Source organism: Cervus elaphus, chromosome 31 (genome assembly GCF_910594005.1).
Source record: "Cervus elaphus chromosome 31, mCerEla1.1, whole genome shotgun sequence".
In the NCBI taxonomy this organism is placed as follows: Eukaryota; Metazoa; Chordata; class Mammalia; order Artiodactyla; family Cervidae; genus Cervus; species Cervus elaphus.
The window spans coordinates 5,161,664-5,184,202 of NC_057845.1; the positions used below are offsets into that span (position 1 = coordinate 5,161,664).

Below are 22,539 nucleotides of genomic sequence, written 5' to 3' on the forward strand. Positions count from 1 at the left end.
AAGAATGCAAGCTCCCTGAGCGCTGGGGCTGAACCGCCTTGTTCTCCGCCCAATCCCCAGTGCCCAGTCCTAACTGAGGGTGACAAAGCTCTCTGCTGAGGGCTGGAAGGGAGGGGCCGTGGATCTACAGCACTAGGCTTGGTGGCCTGGGGTTGGGGGATCCATGATGTTAGCGGCCTTTCTTCCTCTCTCCCTCTGCTCTGGGTGTGGGGATCTGGATTCTGGTGCCAGCAGAGCTTCTCACTCATCAGACCCTAGGCACCTCTGGCTCCCGTGAACGTCCTGCCAAGTGATCACTCTTCAGGCCATTATACCGAGTCTGCTGAGGTCCAACGATCAAAGATGGAAAATGTGGCAACTCTTGGGCCAGCCAACTGGAATCGAGGTTTCCTAGTCAACTGAACCAACTGGTCTGCAGTCACAGAATCACAGATGTTAGCTGAAGGAGCCGTGGCTGGGAACTGGCCCAGGTCCTCCTGTTCTCACTTGCCCAAAGCCACCACCCAGCGGGAACCTAACCTCGGGTCAGAGCTCTCTCCAGAGGCCCAGGCTTTACACTAAGAGGACGGTTGCCATGCCCTCCTCCAGGGGACCTTCCCGACCCAGGGTCCTGGAAGATCTAAGAACCCACATCTCTTACATCTCCTGCATTGACAGCTGGGTTCTTTACCACTAGCGCTACCAGGGAAGCCCTTTGAGAGGGTAACAGGCAGGACGGCCAGGGGTCTCCAAACAGAGGAAATAGGCTGCAAGTGTCAGACACTTTTATCTCTCTTAAGCGGCAGGAGGAAACAAGCTAGTGATATATATGTGTGTGTGTATATATATATATATGTATGTATATATTTTTTTCCCCCTTCTCTATACAAATTTAAAAAGGAGGTTTCTCTTAAAATACTGTGTTGCCATAATGACACCTGGTTCCACCCTGAAGTTAACTATTCTCCAACTCTGAGTTAACCAATGCATTTTTCTTATGGAAATGTTTGTCCTAAAGCTATGTTAATATACTATGCATTCACCCCAGACTCTAATGGCTCAGAACTGACTTGACAAACCATTATGTTATACTCAGACGTTGTTCCCCTAATCTGTGTAAAGGAAACTATTTGTATGGTAATCTGCCCTTCTACAGGATTCAAGTCAATCGTTTTATGGCCCAGGATGACTCATCTGGTGCCAAGATTATCCCAAAATACATCTTATGGATGAGGGGCCTGGTGCCATTCTGAGTTTTAAGACATTCCTTTCTTTCATTAACAGACGGCTAGTGACTATATAACATCCAGCTAAAAACTAGATGGGGGGCACTCTTTCTGCCCCCTTCTGATGCCCATGTCAGAAGCTTTCTCTATCTCCTTTATATTTTAATACAACTTTATTACACAAAAGCTCTGAGTGATCAAGCCTCATCTCTGGCCGCGGATTGAATTCTTCTCCTCTGGAGGCCAAGAATCCCTGCGTCTTTTTGTGGGTCAGCAACGACCATTCACCTTTCCTATTATATATTCTGTTAAAATAAAGGCGTTAGCCTCCGTGTTAAACAGAATCTTCACACTGTGCTCTTGTCAGTCTTACTCTCGCAGCCCCAGTGAGTGACTTGCATTTCATCAGTGGTAGCAAACCCTGGGGAGTCTCACCATGGTGGCCCGTGGCCTTTAAGGTCCCTCGACCCTTAGAACTCTGGTCTGCAGCCAACACAGCTCCAGCTCAAAGTTACTGTGTCTAAAAAAGACACCAAGAGACTGGGCGAGAGTTCCATCCCGGGGGCCCTGCTACCGTCGGGTGAAAGCAGGAGGCGTGCTGGGCCTGGTCTGACAGCGCTTAGGGATGTGATAGTAACTTTCTGTCTTGGGACCAAAGATCAGAGGCCGTGGGAACACTTCAGAACCCACCCCTCCATGACAAGCCGCTGCTGATTTCCCCTCCTTCTCCCTGACAGGGGATCATGTAACTCCAACTTCGGAATGTGTTATGATACTTCTGTTTCATTGTGGGTCTGTCTGATATCCTGGAGCTCCTTTCACATGAAACAATGACACCCTCCCAATGCAGAACGTGCAGAAATGCTGCGTTCTCACCCATGGCCCCGCTTACCCCCATGCACCCCGAAAGTCCACAGTGAGCTCTGCCAGAGGCCAAGGACACACACAGGCCCAAGTCCAAAGCAGGGTCAGAAATACTAGGCCGTGAAGGGCAGGAACTATTAATAAAAATGCTCACTAGATGGAATGGAAGACATCAAGTTCTGAGCAAGACTAAATAAATATCCTTTGACACAATCTTCAGCTGAGCCAGCTAACAAAGTCACTTCCCCAAATCTCCAACACACACACACACACATTCATACACACACAGAGACACACACACATACACTCACACAGAGAGACACACACACATCCATCCCTTTCCATTTCCTTAACTTCGAAAATTTTCTATGAGTTTCTTCAGACCCATGATCTAAATTCTAGAATGAATTCAATAAATATGTCTATATCATTGAGAAGAGGGTAAATTCAAACGTGGGCTTCCCCAGTGCGCTGTGGTAAAGAATTTGCCTGCCAATGCAGGAGACACGGGAGACGTGGGTTCGATTCTTGGGTCAGGAAGAGCCCCTGGAGAAGGGAATGGCAACCCACTCCAGTATTCTTGTCTGGAAAATTCCATGGACAGAGGAACCTAGTATAGTCCATGGGGTCACAAAGAGTCGGACATGACTGAGCGCCTGAGCACACACAAATTCAAACATTCCTGTGGAGATGTCTCACAAACCATTTAAATTGTTCAAAGAGAAATCGTCCATCAGGAACCCTTGGGTATTTCTGTGTCTGTTCCACCAGCCTCTGTGTCTTCACATCCCGGGATAAGCCCCTTGATTCTGGGTTCTAGCCTGTTGGTCCCCCACGTGCACTTGGTGGCACTAATGTGACAAAGCTACCTGTAGCCTGACCTGAGGACATGTCCTTCTGATTTGCTCAGTCCATTGTCTATTTGGTGATTTTGCCAGAATCTTCCCAGCTCACCCTTGGTAGCTTCTGTTGGGACCTCTCCCCTAGGAGGGCCTCCTCCTCTCAGTGGGTGCCCAGGGAGCCTGGTCCAGCCTTCAGATCACATCCCTACATCAAGGATGAAGATGCCACTGAGAGTTGGCTGGGGCACCACTTTCTAGTGATGATGAAGGTGATACTCTCATCATGCGATGCTTGTGTTGAAATGGCTCAGCCTAAGGTCCTGCACTTCACTGCAGTGTGCTGGCCTAACCAGTGAGGAGGATGCTGTGAGCTGGGGATCATTCAGAAGAGTAACAAACCCAGGGAGTAACACACCCAGGAAATTCACAGGCAAGGGCAGAGGCCCCTTCCCCCTAAGACTTTGTGAGCCTCTGTGATTTGACGAATGAACTTCTAGTAGCAGCTCCGTTTCATTAACACCTGACACAACACATTCAGAGTCTCTTTCTCTTTGACATGAAATTTTGGCTTGGCCTCAGAACATGCCTAAACATCCCTCGGTAAAACCCAATAACCCACGGAGTCTGTACGGTCCTTAGAAATTGGATACTTACAAACAGCAAATACAGGGTGATGATAAGGTACGGGATAGCTCATGAGACCAGAGGAGGACTCATCATCTGCTCACTAATTAACCGTTAACTGTGCGTCTACTCGGCGCCAGCTCTGTCTCAGCCACTAGGATATGGCAATGACTAGGATGACAAACATCTGCAGCTGAAACCTTAATGTCTAGTGGAGAGATGAGTGCCTAATAAGTAAATCTCTCCAAGGACTTCTGATGCTGATGCTGAAGCTGAAGCTCTGATACTCTGGCCATCTGATGCAAAAAGCTGACTCACTGGAAAAGACCCTGATACTTTGAAAGATCAAGGGCAGAAGGAGAAGGGGGCAGCAGAGGATGAGATGGTTAGATAACATCACTGACTCAATGGACATGAGTTTGAGCAAACTCCGGGAGATAGCGAAGGACAGGGAAGCCTGGCGTGCTGCAGTCCATGGGGTCACAAAGAGCTGGACATGACTTAGGAACTGAACAACAACGGCAATGACTTCTTGGAGTTATGAGTGTGCAAGAGGATAGATAAGGATGGAGAGAAGCTAATTCAGATCTCCCGAGGATATTAGGTTTCCATCCTTCAAAATTCTGAAGGGCACACGTCTCTCTTGGAGAAGCTGGAGGGCAGGTTTTGTATCTGTTGAGGCAGATCCTGCCCTGCTGCTGGCCACGCAGTGTCCTCAGGAACACGGCTCAAGTCCTCTGATCTCAGCTTCCTTGTGTGCAGGAGAGGGGATGAGTCCCTCTGTCAGGGTCACTACTATGCATTGTAACCTCTGAAACTCATGCACTGAAGCCTTAACCCCCAATGTGACTATATCTGGAGACAGAACCTATAAGGAGATAATTAAGTTTCAATGGGGTCATACGGGTGGGGCCCTGATCCAACAGGATTAGTGTCCTTATAAGAAGAGACACTAAATGGAATCTAAAATATGACACAAATGAACTTATCTACAGACTCACAGACATAGAGAATGGGCCTGGGGTTACCAGGGGTGAGGGTACGGGTGGGGGAAGGTTGGACTGGGAGTTTGGGATTAGCAAATGCAAACGATCATATATAAGATGAGTAAACAACAAAATCCTAGTGTATAGCACAGGGAACTACATTAAATAGCCTGTGATAAACCATAATGGAAATGAACATGAAAAAGAATGAATGTGTATATTAATATATGTATAACTGAACTGAACTGATAACAAAATCACTTTGATTACAGCAGAAATTAACACAATACATTAAATCAGCTATAGTTCGGTTAAAAAAAAAAAGAAGAGACACCTAGTGTTTTCTTTCTCTCTTTCCCTCCCTGCTGTGTGAGGACACAGGGAAAGGTTGTCTACAAGCCATGAAGACAGCCCTCACTAGGCACCAGGCCTGCTGGAACCTTGATCATGGCCTTCAAGCCAGGAAGAAAATACAGTTCTGTCGTTTAAGCCATCCGGTCCATGGTCTCTTGTTAAGGCCGCCTGAGCTGAACAAGACAGTTGTTGAGGAGAACGCTACAGCCCAGAGTGGCCGCAGCACATAAGCAGCCTAGCCGTCATGCCTCTCTGCAAAGGATTTTCACATTGCCTTTCCACCAAGGGGCTCTCTAGGGACTCTGAAAATATGAGATATTTCCAACAATAAAATCCCTTATATCTCTTAAGTTTGACAATTATCAGGAACAGAAATGGGATGGTGGTTAGAAAGGAGAGGACTCTCAACAACCACACAACCACCACACAAGGAGAATATTGGTAAGAAGGTCCCAAGATTACTCCAGCTCCTGGGTTGAGGTGTCTCCTCAAGCCTTTATTATCCTCTACGGAAGGCTCACTCCAAATAGCCCCAGCTCTGGCAAGGGCTCGAATAAGTCATGCCATGATGTGTTCTGTTACCATGTATTTTACAAAAGTTCTCAGAAATTTTGGCTCCCTGAACAGAGTCAGGCAGGCATTGCCAAAACTTGCAGAGTCAACATTCCAAAATACGGTCCATCCAGAGGTAAGCAGAGAGGCTGACGAGGAAAGACAGCGTGCACCATGCCCTTGCAGACAAGCCATTTGGGCTCCGCTAATTAAGGAGGATGGAGTCTGATTGATCCTCGAGGGGAAGATTATCCAGGGAAGCCTTGGCAACCGCGAGCAGTAATGCTGGTGACTCAGAAAGGGTCTCTGCCTCCACAGACCACGACCTGTTCTGTTCAGTAAGTCATCTTTCGGCTCAATGTTCTTCCAGCCAAGGGTGGAATTCAATAATCCTGTGCCCTTCCCAAGTTTTCAAGCCGGAAAATGCATTCCTCAGCTTCCTATTTTGCAAAGTGGAAAATTCCCCTGGAGACTAGCTGCTGGAGAGTGTGACTTAAGTGTTTGTGGTTCTCTTGTTGATCGCCAGTGGACCAGTACCTAAATTCAGATCTCTGTGCTTCTGGATTGTAGAAGACTGCAGTTGCTGTGTCAAATTTAAAGTCTGTCTTCTTTAATATTTTATTTGGCTGTGCTGGGTCTTAGTTGAGGCACGCGGGACCTTTTTTTGTTGTTGTTGCAGCATGTGGGATCTAGTTTCCTGACCAAGAATCCAACAGGCCCCCTGCACTGGGAATGCAGAGTCTTAGCCACTGGACCAGCACGGAAGTTCCCCGCTTTCTTTAGCCATCCAAGTGTTACAATTAAACAGAACATTTGTGAATAAGGATTCAGTAAATCCATCTAGGAAGTTTTCAATTACCTACCTCTAATGTAAGCAAATGCTGCCAACGAGTGGCTGACAATCACGCCATCTTTCCTCAGAATCCTCGGTTCCCTTGGGTCAAGGTCTACACCTGTTTCATTAAAAACAACAACAACAAAAAAATGAAAGGCTGATTAATCATAGCTGTTCCCAGTTTGCCTTTTGTTCCTAAACCAGGACTGCCATCATAAATAAAAAGCCACAGAAATCCAATAAGTGGGCCTTTGACAAAACTAGGGACGACTAAGCCAGAAAGAGCATTTTAGCAGATAGTAGCTTATGGCCTCTGGGGACCCTGGGAATGTTAGATAGGGTTTTCAGGCCTCCACTGCAGGGGGGCCAGGATATTGATGGGAACCTGGTAGGAGCCCTGTTAGAAAGAGCAGAGAGGATGAGAGAGGCAGGGCCTGGTGGAGAGCTAGAGGGGCAGAGCTAGAATATTAACAACAATTATTCCAGGCTTTGAGACTAGGAAGGAGTTCTATTTACTTGATATTTTCCTGTGTGTTCCATATCAAGCATACTTTACTTTTATACTTAGAGGGAAAAGACTTCATAAATGGAATTAAAGTAACACAAGAAAAACTCTCAACCCACAAAGTACAACATCTTACACAGACTGTCTTGGGGGCCTCTGTAGTTTCTACTAGGAGCCCCAAGAGTCTAAATTCCATTCTAGATTTGATTTTAAAGACAAACCCAAAATATTCAGTCCCTTATTTACCAAAGCCCAGGGAAAACCTGAGGCAGAAGGGCATATATGGATGGAGGTCTGCAGGTCCAGCCTGGGTCTGACCCTTCAGGTTCCCAAATGGGATCGTCTTTCCAACAAGCCCATCAGATAATCCAGGAACCCCAGATTTATTTCTGAGCAGATCTCCATTTTCAAGGTGATTTTTTCCTTTAGGAAATAAAGGGGAACGGAAGGAGGATTTACCCTACTTATAATTCAAAACACCCCAGGTTGGCCACCGTGAGTAACCATCTGCCACAGCTCTGCCGTTCTCAGAGCCGGCAGCGCACACACCTGAGGGCCCTCTGTGTCCTAACCAGTGCATCCACCTGTGGCCACGTGGGGCTGTGCACCTTTACTTAACGAGAAACCTTGGTAGTAAGCCATAAACATTACCGTAGTCGCCGTCTTTCTGCTTCACAGAAGGTTTTATATTAGCAACTGATGGATCAATTGCTGTGAGTATATTCTTGGGAACTGAAAACCAAAAAGAGATATTTTAGATACTTTGGACACTTAACAGATCTTTAAAATGTCCTGTCGATAAGATTTAAAAAGATCAATTTTCAAATCAGTACATATATCATTCACTCTGCTTGTCCAACACACTCACACAGATACACCAGTGGTACCCACGTGATCATCAAATGTCCCAGAAAGGTTACCCCTTAGATCTACCGTGTAGTATTAAAAAAAAACAAAACAACAACACCATGGAGAACAAATAAAGAAGATATGGTATGTCTATCCCAAGAATAGTATTTAGTTGGCTTCCCTGGTGGCTCAGTGGTAAAGAATGTAATGTAAGAGCTGCAGGTTTGATCCCTACCCTCGGGAGGATCCCCTGGAAAAGGAAATGGCAACCCGCTCCAGTATTCTTGCCTGGGAAATCCCATGGACAGAGGAACCTGGTGGGCTATAGTCCATGGGGTTGCAAACGAGCCAGGCAAGACTTAGCGATATGGTGTATCTATCTAATAGAATAATATTTAGCAACAGCAAGGAATGGAGTCCAATCACTGGGATCCTCTTGGTTTGGTTCCAGGATCCACCTTGGATACCAAAATACACAGGCGCTTAATTCCCTCATATAAGATGGCATCTGATTTGCATGTAACCCACCCAATATCCTATCGTATACTTTAAATCATCTCTAGGTTACTGATAATACTTAATACAATGTAAATAGTCATAAATACAATGTAAATGTATTATAGTAAATAGTTTGTCAATGTGGAGTAAATTCAAGTTTTGCTTTTTGGAATTTTCAGGAACTCTTTTTCAAATATGTTCAGTTCTGTGGTTGGTTGAATCCACGCATGTGGAACCCACAGATACAGAAGGCCGACTGCTACAACATGGATAAACCTCAAAAACATTACGCTCAGTGAAGGAAGCCAGACACAAGAACACATACGGCATGATTCCGTTCATATGAAATCTCCAGACAATGACAGGTTTACAGGGACAGAAAGTAAGCTAGTGGTTCCCGTTGACTCAGTGGTAAGAATCTGCCTGCATTGCAGGAGACAAGGGAGACATGGGTTCGATCTCTGGGGCCGGAAGATCTCCTGGAGGAGGAAATGGCAGCCCACTCCAGTATTCTTGCCTGGGAAATCCCATGGACAGAGGAGCCTGGCGAGCTACAGGCCAGGGAGTTGCAAAAGAGTAGGACAGGACTGAGCGACGGAGCACCTCAAGACCGAGGTGGGGATGGGGAGTGACCACGTGTGCCCATGAGGGAGCTTTGGGGGATCACGGAGGTGTTTTAAAATTGGAGTATGGTGAAACCTGCACTTGTGTGCATGCGCAGTCGTGTCCGACTCTTTGTGACCCCAGGCTCCTCCGTCCATAGGTTTCCCAGGCAAGAATGCTGGAGTGGGTCATCATTTCCTTCTTCATGGGATCTTTCTGAGCCAGGGATCGAACCCACGTCTCCTACCTTGGCAGGCGAATTCTTTACCACTGAGCCACCTGGGAAGCCAGGTGAAGGCTGACAGCTCTGTACATTTGTCAGAAATCACTGAATTGTTTCTACATGAACTGGGTGAATTTTAAGGTGTGTAACTCACACCTTAAGAACGTTAATGCTGAACATCAACTTCCCCGAGATACAGTGAAACAAAAGGAATGGAACCAACTCAAAACCCAGCACTGACCTCTCCCGGCTGCAATTCTGCTTTCTGCCCACAGCTCTTAACTCTTCACTTTCTTAATAAGCCTACAGAGAATCTGAAGGCTCCGTGCTAGAATGCAGCTCTCCATATTGTAAGAAAGGATGACAGAACGATAAAGTGAGAGGGCAGTGTAACAGATTCCCATAGAAGATGGTTCAAGAGTCTGCTAAATTGACCCTAAGAATAAACTATCCGGATCTCAAGACCCTCCAGGCAAGGCAGAGGCGATGGTAGCAGGAGTCAAAACCGGAGAGCAAAGCATGAGTTCTGAAGACCCCCGCACTGCAGCCCAGCTGGGAGAAGGGAGAGGAAGCCAAGTGTTTTTGCTGCAGAAAACTGTTTGTTTTTATTTGTTCTTCGGCCCAGCTGGGATCTGGGAGAAGTGGCAACGGGAAATAGAAGTGAAGCCAATACAAACTGGGCAAGTTCAACTGTGCTGACTTTTTTTTTTTTTTTTTTTTGCCAAAGCAGTGGTAAGACACTTCTAGCAGCAAGAAAACTTCATTTACATTCTCAAAGTGCTTAACAGAAGTCTTTTGGGGGATGTCCCAGGACGTTCCTACATTGTGAATATTCCATGGGCAGGAGGCCCCGGTGCCTTTGTGACAGTCAGCAGCGGGGGTCACTTTTCAGGGCGGCAGGGTGGCATTGCTGGAGGTGGTGGACGCTGTCCAGCCCTTCCCTAGAAATGCCCCTTGGCCAGCAAGCTGCTGATCCCGGGACCCCTGGTGGTGCCCCGGGTTGCTGAGCTGTGTGGCCCCGGATGCTTCCTGATGGGACAGGCTCTGCGTCACCCCTACACCCTGACCCGTCGGCAGGAGTGAGCTTTCTCTGCATGAGTGGTGCTTCTTTCCTGTGTCCTATCTCTTGGCTCGTTCCCAAGATACAGTGGGAGGAGAGCTGGGATCCCTGAACATGCCGGAGGCTTTTCAATGCAGGAAAGACGGACTGCTCGGAAACGAAGGGCATTGTGGGATGAGTTCTGCAGAATAAAACATGAAATCGCCTGTGTATGCTATAGGTTGGGCTTCCCTTGTGGCTCAGCTGGTAAAGAATCCGCCTGCAGTGTGGGAGACCTGGTTCGATCCCTGGGTTGGGAAGATCCCCTGGAGAAGGGGAAGGCTACCCACTCCAGTATTCTGGCCTGGAGAATTCCTTGGACTGAATAGTCTATGGGGTCACAAAGAGTCGGACACAGCTGAGAGACTTTCACTTTCTCCACATGCTATAGGTACAGGGAACTTGCCCATTTACTGCTGGAAAATGGCTCTCACGGTGGGAGACTCTTTCAGACCTTTAAAATGACAACAGTTATGAACACACCTGTCAGATTCTTATATCCTGTTTCAAACTGATTTAGAATAAGGACAGACACTGGGTATGAATTATTATCACCCCACAAACCCAGCCCCCTCCATTTGAGGTGAAAAGTGTTGGTCGCTCAGTCCTGTCCAACTCTTTGCGACCCCATGGACTACAGCCCACCATTCTGCCCATGGAATTCTCCAGGCAAGAACACTGGAGTGAGTTGCCATGCCCTCCTCCAGGGGACCTTCCAGACCCAGGGATCAAACCTGGGTTTCCTGCATTGCAGGTGAATTCTTTACTGTCTGAACCACTGGGGGAGCCAGCAAACCACTTTTCACGAGGCTCCCATTAACTGTGGGATCGTGTGAAGTCCTCTTAGTGACTGAGTCCTCTTAGTGAGGATGTGTAACATTCCCATTCCTGCAGATGGGAAAACTGAGGCTCAGAGCGCACCATCACCTAGTAAAGAGTGAAGCTTCAATTCCTAGTCTCACTCACATATGCCCTTGCTCTCTTCTGTGACCCTGGGACATTAAGCCTCTGGCAACTGGATAAAGGAGAGGACGAGACGGTTGGACGGCATCACCGACTCAACAAGTGTGAGCAGGCTCTGGGAGATGGTGAAGGACAGGGAAGCCTGGCGTGCTGCAGCCCGGGGGGTCCCAAAGAGTCGGACACGACTAAGCGACTGCACACAACAACCAAGACGTTAAGCGAGTCCCACTCAGACAGTCCCTCTCAAGTCTGTTACATAAGACCAGAGATGACCATTCCAATGGGCTCCAACAGTTCGCTAAATTTAGGCAGGCCCCTTCCTGAGTTTATTTTCTCCCGGAATAAGTCTGTGTCAAGCCTGGGCCAGAGCGGCTTTAATAAAGCAGCCTCCATGGGTTGAAATTAGAGCCCCAAGTAATTTCTCACATCAGAGACAAGAGACCTCTGCCTAACTGTCGTTGCTTTTCACTAGGTACCCACACTGCACGTGCATCTCTGAATCCTGGCACCCCCTCATCCTGCTGGTCCCAAACCTGCACCACCCCTCCCTCCTGTCCCCCAGTGCAGCGCCTGCTGAAGGGGGCACCCCGCATTCCGGCACCACCGTCCCTCTCGTCCCCACATCCTCTGGGCGCCCAGCCCCTGGGAGGAGCCGCAGACGCCTGGCTGAGGTCCGCATGTTCCCTGTCCCTCTCAGGAACTGTCAGGGCAGGGATGCGGGATGTTCCTCTGTCTCCGTGACCCTCAAGGATCACTGGCTTTGGGCCCAGGGAGAAGCCCTCTCCGAGAAGGAGAGGGGAAAAGCTGACCGAGTTCTCTGGGTCTGCCCTCTCCTATGAGGAAGAAAGTCTAAAACCTAATCCCATCCAAGAAGTGTGGCTAATAACAAAAGCTGGATAAAAATTGAGAGCCAGGACCTCATCTAGCCATGCATTAAAGAAGAGTGCTCAAGCAAAACATCTCCCAGCACAATCAATGACCAAGGGTCTGACATCAGCCAGACCTGCTGCCTACAGTTCAAAGAGCAGAAGGCCTGCAGCCTGGATCATTCCCCTGAGGGTACATGGAGAGCTGAAACTCTAGCCCAGCCAAAGAGCAGTGAGGGAGGGAGAGGCAGGATTAACTGAAGCCAAAAAATAGGAGGCATGTTCTTATTAAAATGTAAATTACTTACGTTCTCAAAGAAAACCCTCCAAAGGCTCCCCTCTGCCCTTAGTGTTAAGTTGGTAAGCCACATCCAGCTCTCTGTGACCCCTGGACTGTAGCCCACCAGGCTCCTCTGTCCTTGGGATTTCCCAGGCAAGAATGCTGGAAAGCGTTGTCACGGCCTTCTCCAGGGGATTTTCCTGACCCAGGGATTGAACCTAGGTCTCCTGCATTGCAGGCAGATTCTTTTGCCATCTGAGCCACCAGGCGCCCTCAGCTACAAGCCAATCCTTAGTCTCCCATCTCCGAGGCCCCGAGGCCCTGTGCTCACCTCCCAATATCTGCCTGCCCTTCACCTTGCTGACTCTCACTCACCTTGTCTCACTTGACCCACCCCCCTGGGAAGCCCTCCTGGTCCGCTACATCACTGGGGCCTGGAATCACCACATTCCACCCAATGAGGGCAGGGCCACAGTGCTCACTCCCCCCAACCCAAGGGGTGGGGTAACCTCCTGGGTGGGCACCTCAAGACTGCTGGGCAGGACAGCAAAGCCCGAGAGGAGACCGCAGTTAGGAGACGGGTATTGGAACAGACATCAGTGGGGTGGACCTTCTCTGGGTCTCGGGCTCCCCTGAAAGCTTGGTCGGTAAAGGATCCACCTGCAATGCAGGAGACCCCTGGTTCGATTCCTGGGTTGGAAAGATCCGCTGGAGAAGGGATAGCTACCCACTCCAGTATTCTTGGGCTTCCCTGGTGGCTCAGCTGGTAAAGAATCTGCCTGCAATGCAGGAGGCCTGGGTTCGATCCCTGGGTTGGGAAGCTCCCCCCCGAGAAGGGAAAGGCTACCCACTCCAGGATTCTGGCCTGGAGAATTCCATGGACTCTATAGTCCATGGGGTCGCAAAGAGTCAGACGCGACTGAGTGACTTTCCTTCACTTCCCTGAGCCTCTTACGTAAGAGCATCTAGATTAGGGTGGGAGGTTGGCTGGGCTGCTCTCTGGCAGCCAAGTTTATAATCATATCATGTCACATGGTCCCTGGCCAAGGCAGATCACAGGAGGGGGCTACCTGACCCCAGACCAGTCAAAGAAACAGCTCTCTGGTAGGAATCTGGAAGGAAGTTGCCAGATTGGGAGTCTTCACATTGTTAGAACATAAAAGTGTAACGTAAGAATCACCTGGGTTGTGGGAATGACTGTAGGCCATCTAGCCCAGGCTCAGAGAAAAGCTGTAGAGGCGAGCGAGAGGAGAGAGAGACAGAGAGACTTCATGCTCAAGAAGTTTCCGGTTTAGTCCCACCCTGAGCCTTTCCTTCCTGGTCTGGCTTCTGAAGATGGCCTTCTAGCCATAGGCTACCTCCCCAACCCAACTCACTTTTGGCTTAAACCAGCTCAAATTGGTTTCTTCACTCATATCCAAAGGAGTAAGACAGATCCGCTTAGAAATTAATTCCTGACATCCTTCATTTCTGTATGAACTTCCACATGAGTGGGAATATTTTTTTTTAAACACAAAATGCCCACATTCCACGCCCCATTTGGTGATCTAAAAAAAAAATACAGACATTGCAAATCACTTTCTAATGATCCAATTTCACAGTGACGACCCATCTGTCAGGGGGAGAAATGATTTAAAAATGTCAACCACTTAGAAGGTGATTAGAAGTGATAAGAAGTTGCCTGAGAAGGCATTTGTTTGGATGTGGGAGCAGGGAGGAGGGGTTGGGGACGCTGAGTTGCTCAGAGTGAGAGTCACCTCCTCTCCTTTAGAATAACTCCTGGGGACCCAGAGGGAAGACAAGGAGGGAACTGTCCAAGGTCCAACATCCGAAACCAAGACACAAAGCCCCCTCTCTGACCTCGGCCTCCTTCCTCCAGTGAACTCACTCAGATGCCTCCCCGGCCATCCTCTGACCTCATCCGAACCAGTAAGCCTGGAGGAGCCCATGTCCCCCAGCCAGCCCTCACACATCTAGCTGGACGCACCCACCAACCAGGCAGACCAGCGTCCCCAAGAACTTCGACCACTAACCTCACAGGCCCTCGGCACACCAAGCTAGCACCACCACTGTCCTTTCTGAAGTCAGCCTGCCCTCCGGCCCCCACGGCCCTCACTTCAGACTTGCACCTCCTCCATCCCCTCTCCCCTTCCCCACGCCCCATCCTCACAGCCGACCACCTCAGCTCACACTTCTTTTGAGAAGACGAGAGCCAGAGCCGTGTGGTTGGAACTCTAAGCCGTCCCTCCATCCATCCCCAGAGCCTCTGCTCCCACCCCATGGTGACAAAGGACACATACTTCTGGCCCTCATCACCTTCTCTGGACCCCAATCTTTCCAAATAGGCCAGGTGCCCCCAGCATCTCAAATTATCTTCCTACTTTCCCAAAACTCTCCAATCCGCCCAATTTTTACCATGTCTTCGGGCCCGTTTCTGGTCTAACTGGTCTGTGCCCAGCCCCCCCTCTACCTTTCAGCCGGAGCTGTCCTTTAAGAGTCTAAACATCATCACTGAATGAGTCTCCTGCTGGCACCTCCTCCCAGGCCCCACAGGACCTGATCCTGGCCCCCTCTTGTACCACCTCACCCACCTGCTTCCTCACCCACTCACTCCTCCTCTCCCACTCAGCATCTGCCAGCTCATGCCTGCCCACCCCTCAGAGCACAGGGGCAAATTCACCCCCAAGGAAGGTACTCTTTAGAAGATTTCTCAACTCTCCCGCCAAATTAAAACAGCCCCTCTACCATTATCCTTCTGCACAGCATCCTGGCCTTTAAAAAAATAAAATTATCTGGCTGCACTGGGTCTTAGTTGCGGCATGTGGGTTCTCCCTGACCAGGGATCTAACCTCGGTAGCCCCCCATTGGGAGCTGAGTCTTAGCCACTGGACCACCAGGGAAGTTCCATCCTGCCCTTTGCTGAAGCATCGTTCATCACAATGGGTAAAGACAGATTTCTCTGGTTATTTGTTTAATGCTCATCTCTCTTCCCCCAGGACTTCCCTCATGGCTCAGACGGTAAAGAATCTGTCTGCTATGTGGGAGACCTGGATTTGATCTTTTTCCCTGGAGGAGGTCATGGCAACCCACTTCTTGCCTGGAGAATCCCATGGTCAGAGGAGCCTGGTGGGCTACAGTCCATGGGGTCGCAAAGAGTCTGACATGACTGAGCCGTTAGGCACATTTCTCTTCCTCCACTGATAATTCATAACAGCGTCTTTTCTTTTTTAACTAAAACACACCCACAACGTGCTGAATGAGTGAATGAAGCAGAGGAAGCTTGGGCTGGGATGTGTGACTCCTCAGGCCCTGAAAGCCCACCCTGTCTTAGCTAAAAGGAGCCTCAGACTGGGCACTGCCCTTGCCTCACCCGGGAAGGCATACCAGGAAATCCACCTTATTTGCAGGTTAACATCCTGCCCTCCCTTCCACGCTCAGCTAGAGAGACCTGCAGTTACTAGAACTTCAGACTGTTCTGTGTGGCTTCCTGGGGTTTCCCAGGTGGTGCTAGTGGTAAAGAACTCGCCTGCTAATGCAGGAGACATAAGAGACACAGGTTCCATCCCTGAGTGGGGAAGATCCCCTGGAGGAGGGCATGGCAACCCACTCCAGTGTTCTTGCCTGGAGAATCCCATGGACAGAGGAGCCTGGCAGGGCTGCAGCCCATGGGGTAGCACAGAGTTGGAAGCGATTTAGAATGCACATGTGACTTCTTGAGTTTCTTGAGGAAACTCAACCAGAATAGGTTCCAGGCTACCCAGAGCTGCTTCACACGGGAACCAGTAAAGACTGGAGGGCAAATAAAACCATGCCTCCTGGAACGTGAATGTGGGCGCTATTATTTTGGGAATATATTTCTACAGCTACTTCACTGTACCTATTCCAGCTCTGATTTGGAGAGGACATATTTAGCTCAGGATATAAAAGGCTGGGGTTGCAACAAAATATTATTGAGCTGTAAAAAGGAATGATGTATTGGCACATACTCCAACATAGATGCACCTTGAAAACACACTAGGTAAAGAAGCAAGTCACAGAGAATCACACATTGTCCAATTCCATTCATATGAAATGTCCAGAAGAGATAAATTCATAAGACGGAAAGTGGTAGTTGCTTGGGGTGGGGCTGGGGGGCGAGGGGTAGATTGGGAGGTGACTGCTAAACGGTCCAGGGTTTCTTTGGGAGTTGAAGAGACTCTTCTTAAATTTTTAAAAAATTTTCATTTATTTTACTGACTGTGCATATGTGATCTTAGTTCCCTGACCAGGGATCGGACTTCTACCCCTTCAGTACAAGCTTGGAATCTTAACCACTGGACCGCTAGGGAATTCCCAAGAATGTTCTTAAGTTAATTGCAATGCGAGTTGCACAATTCTGTGACTCTATTGAGACCACTGATTTGTATGATTAAGGGGTGAACTGTATAGTTTGTGATTTATAGCTCAATAAAGCTGTTAAAAAAGAAGAAGAAGAAGAAGAAAAGGCTAGGGGTATCTGGCAGGGGGAACGAGGTTTCCATGAGCACAAGTATTGGGTTCTTCAGTTATGACGTTCTTTGCTTTTCCTTTGCTTCTATACTTATTTGAAAAAAAAAAAAAAAACCCACACCAATCCATGTGTCAGGATTACAAACCAGAAATCCATGGTACCCTCAGAGGGTAATTAACACTTGATTTTTAAAAGTAGCTTTATAAAATTGGAATCAAATCAACTAAGAATTTCATTTTATGATTTGAAGACACTAGGAAAACAAAGTAAGGCTGTCACGTAACATATTTAAAGGCTGTAGGTAAGCACTTGATCTGTTGGCTTAACCCTAGGGATACATTGATAAAATGCCTGTTGGCAGTCCAGAGAATTAGTCATTTTAGAGCCCAAACACAAGACTGGAAGATTAACTAGGAGTCAAGCAATACTCCGTAAACTTACATGACATATCCATAAATTCTAGAGCCTCCTGAAAACTCAGATTAAACTCGTTCTTCTCAGTGACATCCAGTTTATCCCATTTCCTTATTCTTCTCCTTCCCTTCCCTCTTGTTGCCAATCTGATTACTAAAAGCACTTCTCTTTTTTTTGGCCAGGTGGCATGCAGGATCTTAGTTTCCCTACTAGGGATCGAACCCATGTCCCTTGCAGTGGAAGGGCAGAGTCCTAACCACTGAACCGCAGGGAAGTCCAGCTAAAAGCACTTTTGACCCAAGAAAATTCTATCGCTTATCTGACACGGACGTTATAAACAAGGATGAAGGACAGGAGGAAGGCTCATGAGCATGAGGGAAGACAACCCAGTGTCAGGATGTGTTGGGCAGATGCCGCGACTTGCTCCAAACCTCCTTCTGTTCAGACGACCACTGCCCCCCCAGGAGGCAGGTCTCCAAACAGCTGGCCGAGGGTGTATCCTTACCACATGCGTAGAAGACCGAGAGGTATTTTTTCACTCCTGGCAGACAGGGGCTTCCGAAGTGGTGGTTGTTGACGAGGACTTTGCATCTCTGCTTCCCATAACATCTCCTGGATAACACGTGCAGAGCCGAGTAAGACAGACAGTCTGAGAGGCAGGAGACATCAAAAACCTTTAGGTTAGAATCCATGTACTGCTTCGGTTATTTTCTGAGCTGGACTTCACAGTTCATGGAGATCAGCTGTGATTACTTGATTATTTTCCGTCTCATTAAAGCACCCACAGTGGGCTGAGCACTATACAGGCAGTGCTGGAAGGGCTTGCTTTAATCAGCTTGCTCTAATACCCTGCTGTCATCGTCTGAAAATCTATCTGTATATTATATTGTGTTATATAAGATGAGAGACTTACTAAAATTTTCTTTTCTCTTTTAGTTTTTATTGGAATATAATTGCCTTATATACTGTGTTAGTTTCTGCTGCACAACGTGAACCAGCTACACACACACACCCGTCCCCTCCCCCGAGCTTCCCTCTCGCCACCCCGCACCCCAGCCCCCTGGGTCAGCGCCGAGCTCCAGACTGCGCTCGCTGTGCCGCACGGCAGCCGCCCACTGCTTATTTTACACAGAGCGGTGTGCGTCTGGCAGGAGCGCTCCTCTTCCGATCCATCGCCCCTCTTGCTTCCCCCCGCTGTGTCCACACTTCAGTTCTCTGCATCCCTGTCTCGATTTCTGCCCTGCAAATAGGTTCATCTGTACCATTTTTCTAGACTCTGTGTATATGCATTAACGTGCAATATCTGTTTTTCTCTTTTTGACTTTACTCTGTGTGACAGACTCTAGGTGGACCCACGTCTCTACAAACAAGCCAATCAGAAATCCTTACGCATTTTTGAACAAGGGGCCCTAGATTTGCATTTTACACTGCCCCGGCCCAGTCATGTAACTGGTCTTGCATACACAACAGGCAAAACATGTAGAACGCTGAATAAAGATTCTTTCTTTTATTCTTTTAGTTTAGTTATTGGTTACTGCTCTTTGAAACAGTTTAGTTATTGGTTGATTTTGAGAATCCTTCTCTTCTATGTGAACATAAGCACGATGAGGACAGAGGCTATTTTTATTTTGTTCATCATCTAATTTTGCCGGCCTGACCTGCTGTGCAAATCCAATAGCTGATGAATGAATGAATGAAAAACGGACAGGTGGATGAATAAACATGTGCATCACTTTTTCAGGACCCTGGCACAAGGCCTTCACAGTTACTAAACATTAACTGAACACGTTTGAAGAGTGAGGCACTGTGCTACATGCAGTCAGAAGAAAACAGCCAAGAGAAGCCCACCTTGCGTCCACAGGATGTGTGATGGGGCTGAAAGACAAAGCCCACACAGGCGACCCGACATCTAACATGAGACAGAGTGAGTACCAGCAGTGACTGGCTCAGACAGGATGTGATGGGGTCGGAGGAGGGGGAGATTGCTGGGGACCAGAGTGGTCAAGGCAGGCTTTACAGAGGAGGGGGCTTGGTCCTTGCAGAAGGATCATGAACTGGGTACCGGCAGGCCAAGAGAGAAAGGTATAAGCACCAAAGTCAGTGAGCCAGAAGCACTTAGTGGGCGTCTAGGGGCTGAGCCTGAGGTGCGGGCAGGGAAGCTGCGGTACGTGACCAGGAAAAGTAAAGGAGAGCAAGATCCAACTTCTTCTGAACGCTGAGCTAGAGACTTTGAACTTTATTCTGCAAGTACCAGGGAGCCTAAGAAACGCCCTGATGCGTGGGTCCTTTGGCGACATCGTTATTGGTTGCCCTGGGAGAGTCAAGGAGCCAAAGGCAGGGAGACTGGTTTGGAAGCAATTTTAATCATACACGTTGGGAGGAGTTAAGGGCTTGAAGAGCAGGGAACAGAGAAGGAGAGAATTCTAGAGACCTTGCAAAGTTCAGCTCACTTACAACAAACATTCTGCCGAGGCTGTGTTCTCAGCGCTTGTGTGTCTCATGAGATAGGTTGTTTATTACACATCTTATATTTCATAGAAAATATACAGAGAATATGATACATTATTAGTATCATAAGTTGTTTATATAACAGTATGCAGCTAGATAAAGGTGGGGAAGCTCACATCTCAGGGAAGTTCCATCTCTCTCTCTTGTATTAATACTTTAGAGATCTCTAAGAGTCTAGTTGAAAGCAAGAATCTGTGGGAAACACCAGAAAGGTGGGAAGACAACGATCTTAAGGAAATGACAATTAAATAAATACCCACACACATATAAAACATATAACTTAGATATATTTATTTATATGTGTATATTTTATATTCCCACATATAATAATATATGGGGCATGCTTATATGGACCATATAAACACATATGTATAAATGTGTGTGTATATACATGTGCATATGTATGGCTATATATTACATATTTTTGTTATATATCTTGTTTGGTTTAGTTGCTAAGTCATATCCAACTCTTTTATTAGCCCATGGACTGTAGTCCACCAGGCTCCTCTGTCCGTTGGATTTTCCAGGCAAGAACACTGGAGTGGGTTGCCATTTCCTTCTCCATGTTATATATCTAAAAGTATGTAATATGTATATCCCAACAAATAATGAGGAACATTATCATGAAGGCACTTGATCTGAATATCTTCATAAAGGTTCGGGTTTATTTGCCAAGTCCAATCCCATGATGCCTGATCACTGGAGTGCAGGGCACACGGTAGGCGCCCAACAATGATGTATTAAATGAATGGACTGGTGGACTGCCATGGACACCAGGAAATGCAAACAGCCCATACATGTGGCTTTGGAATGTGTTCTGGGAGGATGACCCCTGAGTTCGAATCTATGCTGAGAAAAGCTGCCTGGAGGGGCCGCCGGAAGCTGTCATCCTTTTGTTGGCCCCTGGATCAGTTCTACTTGGCAACTTGCATCTGTTTTCTGACTGCTTCTGATATTTCTGCCTAAAGGATGTGTCTTGCTGGACCGAATTTGGTGGGTTTTCATGAATGACAGAAAAGTAAACAGAGCACGTCAGGCAGCCAATGAGGATGGAATGAAATGGTTTGAAGTGCCAGAGCATCAAGCAGGTCTCTGTGAAGAGTAAAGACTAACAGCCTGAAGGGTGTTCTGGCGGTCCACCCAGGGCTCAAATCGGGCCACGTAAAGTGGGCTTGATAAAGAGACTTTACAAAGGCGTGAATGGGACATGAACACCTCCAAGGACGGTGCAGGGCCCTGAGGTGAGGAACAGCAGAGAGAGGCTACCAGCCCCAAGCCTGAGGGGCGAAGGCAGTGGTTTCCAGAGCACAGAGTGGGCTGCCCCATCGGGCGGGCTGCTGCATGGAGCTGGGGTCTGCAGTGGGCACTCGTGATGCTCAGAGTGAGTCACGCTGTGTTCTGTCAGTTGCTTTTGTGCCTGGATCTCTCATTGGATGGGGAGCTCCCGGAGGGCACTGGGGTTTCTCTGCTGTTTGCCCAGCACCTACTATCTGTTCAACTCACTGAGACTCTGTGCTCCTCCCCCATAGCTTGAGGAACATCATTTTTACCATCTTTCCGTGAGACCTGTGCTAAGCAACTGCAGGAGTCAAAGCCCGCATACACGTGAACTGTTCTCACCAGCTGTCGCTGAGGGTGAATGAGCTCCCTTGCTGAGCCTGTGTCCTCACTGGACGGCGACGATACGGACAGCCATGCTGGTTTACTGGCTGGCATGACCACTGAACGATGTTACATTTGGAGGGTCCAATGCAGCGCCCAGTGTCTGTCAGTTTCCATTACTGACATCAGGCCATCACCTTAGATGGGAACGTGGTACCTCCACAAAAGGCCTTTGGGACTTAGATAATTTATAGTCTAAACTAAATGCCTTCTTTGGTTCTTTCAAGTGAAAACAGGCATATGGAATGATGAAACCTATATACTACAGCTTAATCTGCAAATAAACACACACACACACAAATACTGGAAGGAGAATTACTAAGATTCTCAGGGTGCTATTTTTGGCTGATGAGAAAGAATTTTTTCCCCCCTATTGATTTTAAGATACTTTCCAAGTTTTTGTGAGTTTACACTGCTTTGAAATGAAAGCATACAAAATGAACTTTCTTAAAAAGAAAAACAAAATTCGTATCTGGATAGAAGACAGCTTTTCAATATGAGTGTCTCTGGGGTAATTTTTTTCAGAAATGTAAATTTTTCTGCAAATGTAATGATAAATGATCCTTTTGTATACCTCAATTTGCCCCAGAAGCTACGGGAAGTTTATCTAGGAGTAAAGATATATCCTTTGAATTTTCTTCCAGTTTATTTAAAATTTTTTATTGAAGTAGGATTAATTTACAATGTTGTGTTAGTTTCAAGTGTATAGCAAAGTGATTCAGTTATAATATATATTCTTTTCCAGATTCTTTGCCATTATACGTTATTACACAATATTGAATATAGTTTCCTGTGCTATACAGTAGGTCCTCGTTGTTTACCTGCTTTATATAAAGTAGTGTGTATCTGTTAATCCCATCCCCTAATTTATCTCTCCTCAGTCCCCTGTAGTTCATTTTTATTACTATTTTTCATTGCTTTGTGGGTGCACAGGGTTGATTGTGAATATTTTTCTGTCTTTAGGAGCCTTATTATTATTTGGACATTTATCAATTGGAAATTCATCTATTATTAGCATATCTATCAATTGGAAAAAACCCTTATATCTCAAGATTGAGAATGAGTTGTATGATTTCTGGACAAGCCACCTATATTGAAAAGAAGTAACAAAAGAATTATGAAGTTATTCTTGGAAGTCCAACACCTATTATCGTTTTTTCTGTAAGCTACTATTTTTTTCTGTTTCAAATACATGTTTATAGCTGAAAACTTGAAAACCACAAATACTCCTAAACCAGGAAAATAAAAATCCTCAGTAAATTCCACTAATCAAGAAAAACAGTGGTTAACCTTTAAAGAGCATCTTTCTAGTCACTTT

At 47.2% G+C, this 22,539-nt stretch overlaps 1 protein-coding gene across 11 annotated transcripts in view; it reads right to left on the bottom strand.

Moving 5' to 3' along the window:
- EVA1C (eva-1 homolog C) overlaps positions 1–22,539 on the bottom strand; it is a 112,985-nt gene that overhangs the window by 24,274 nt on the left and 66,172 nt on the right. For 10 of the 11 annotated variants that reach the window (XM_043892690.1, XM_043892686.1, XM_043892683.1 and 7 more), the window contains 3 exons: positions 17,557–17,700; positions 7,419–7,499; positions 6,291–6,380 (listed from right to left, as the gene is read on the bottom strand). In XM_043892690.1, coding sequence (XP_043748625.1) covers positions 6,291–6,380; positions 7,419–7,499; positions 17,557–17,700 — 315 coding nt within the window. Of the gene's footprint in view, positions 1–5,313; positions 6,154–6,290; positions 6,381–7,418; positions 7,500–17,556; positions 17,701–22,539 lie in introns of those variants that run through there. The other variant, XM_043892687.1, reaches the window with a different exon arrangement.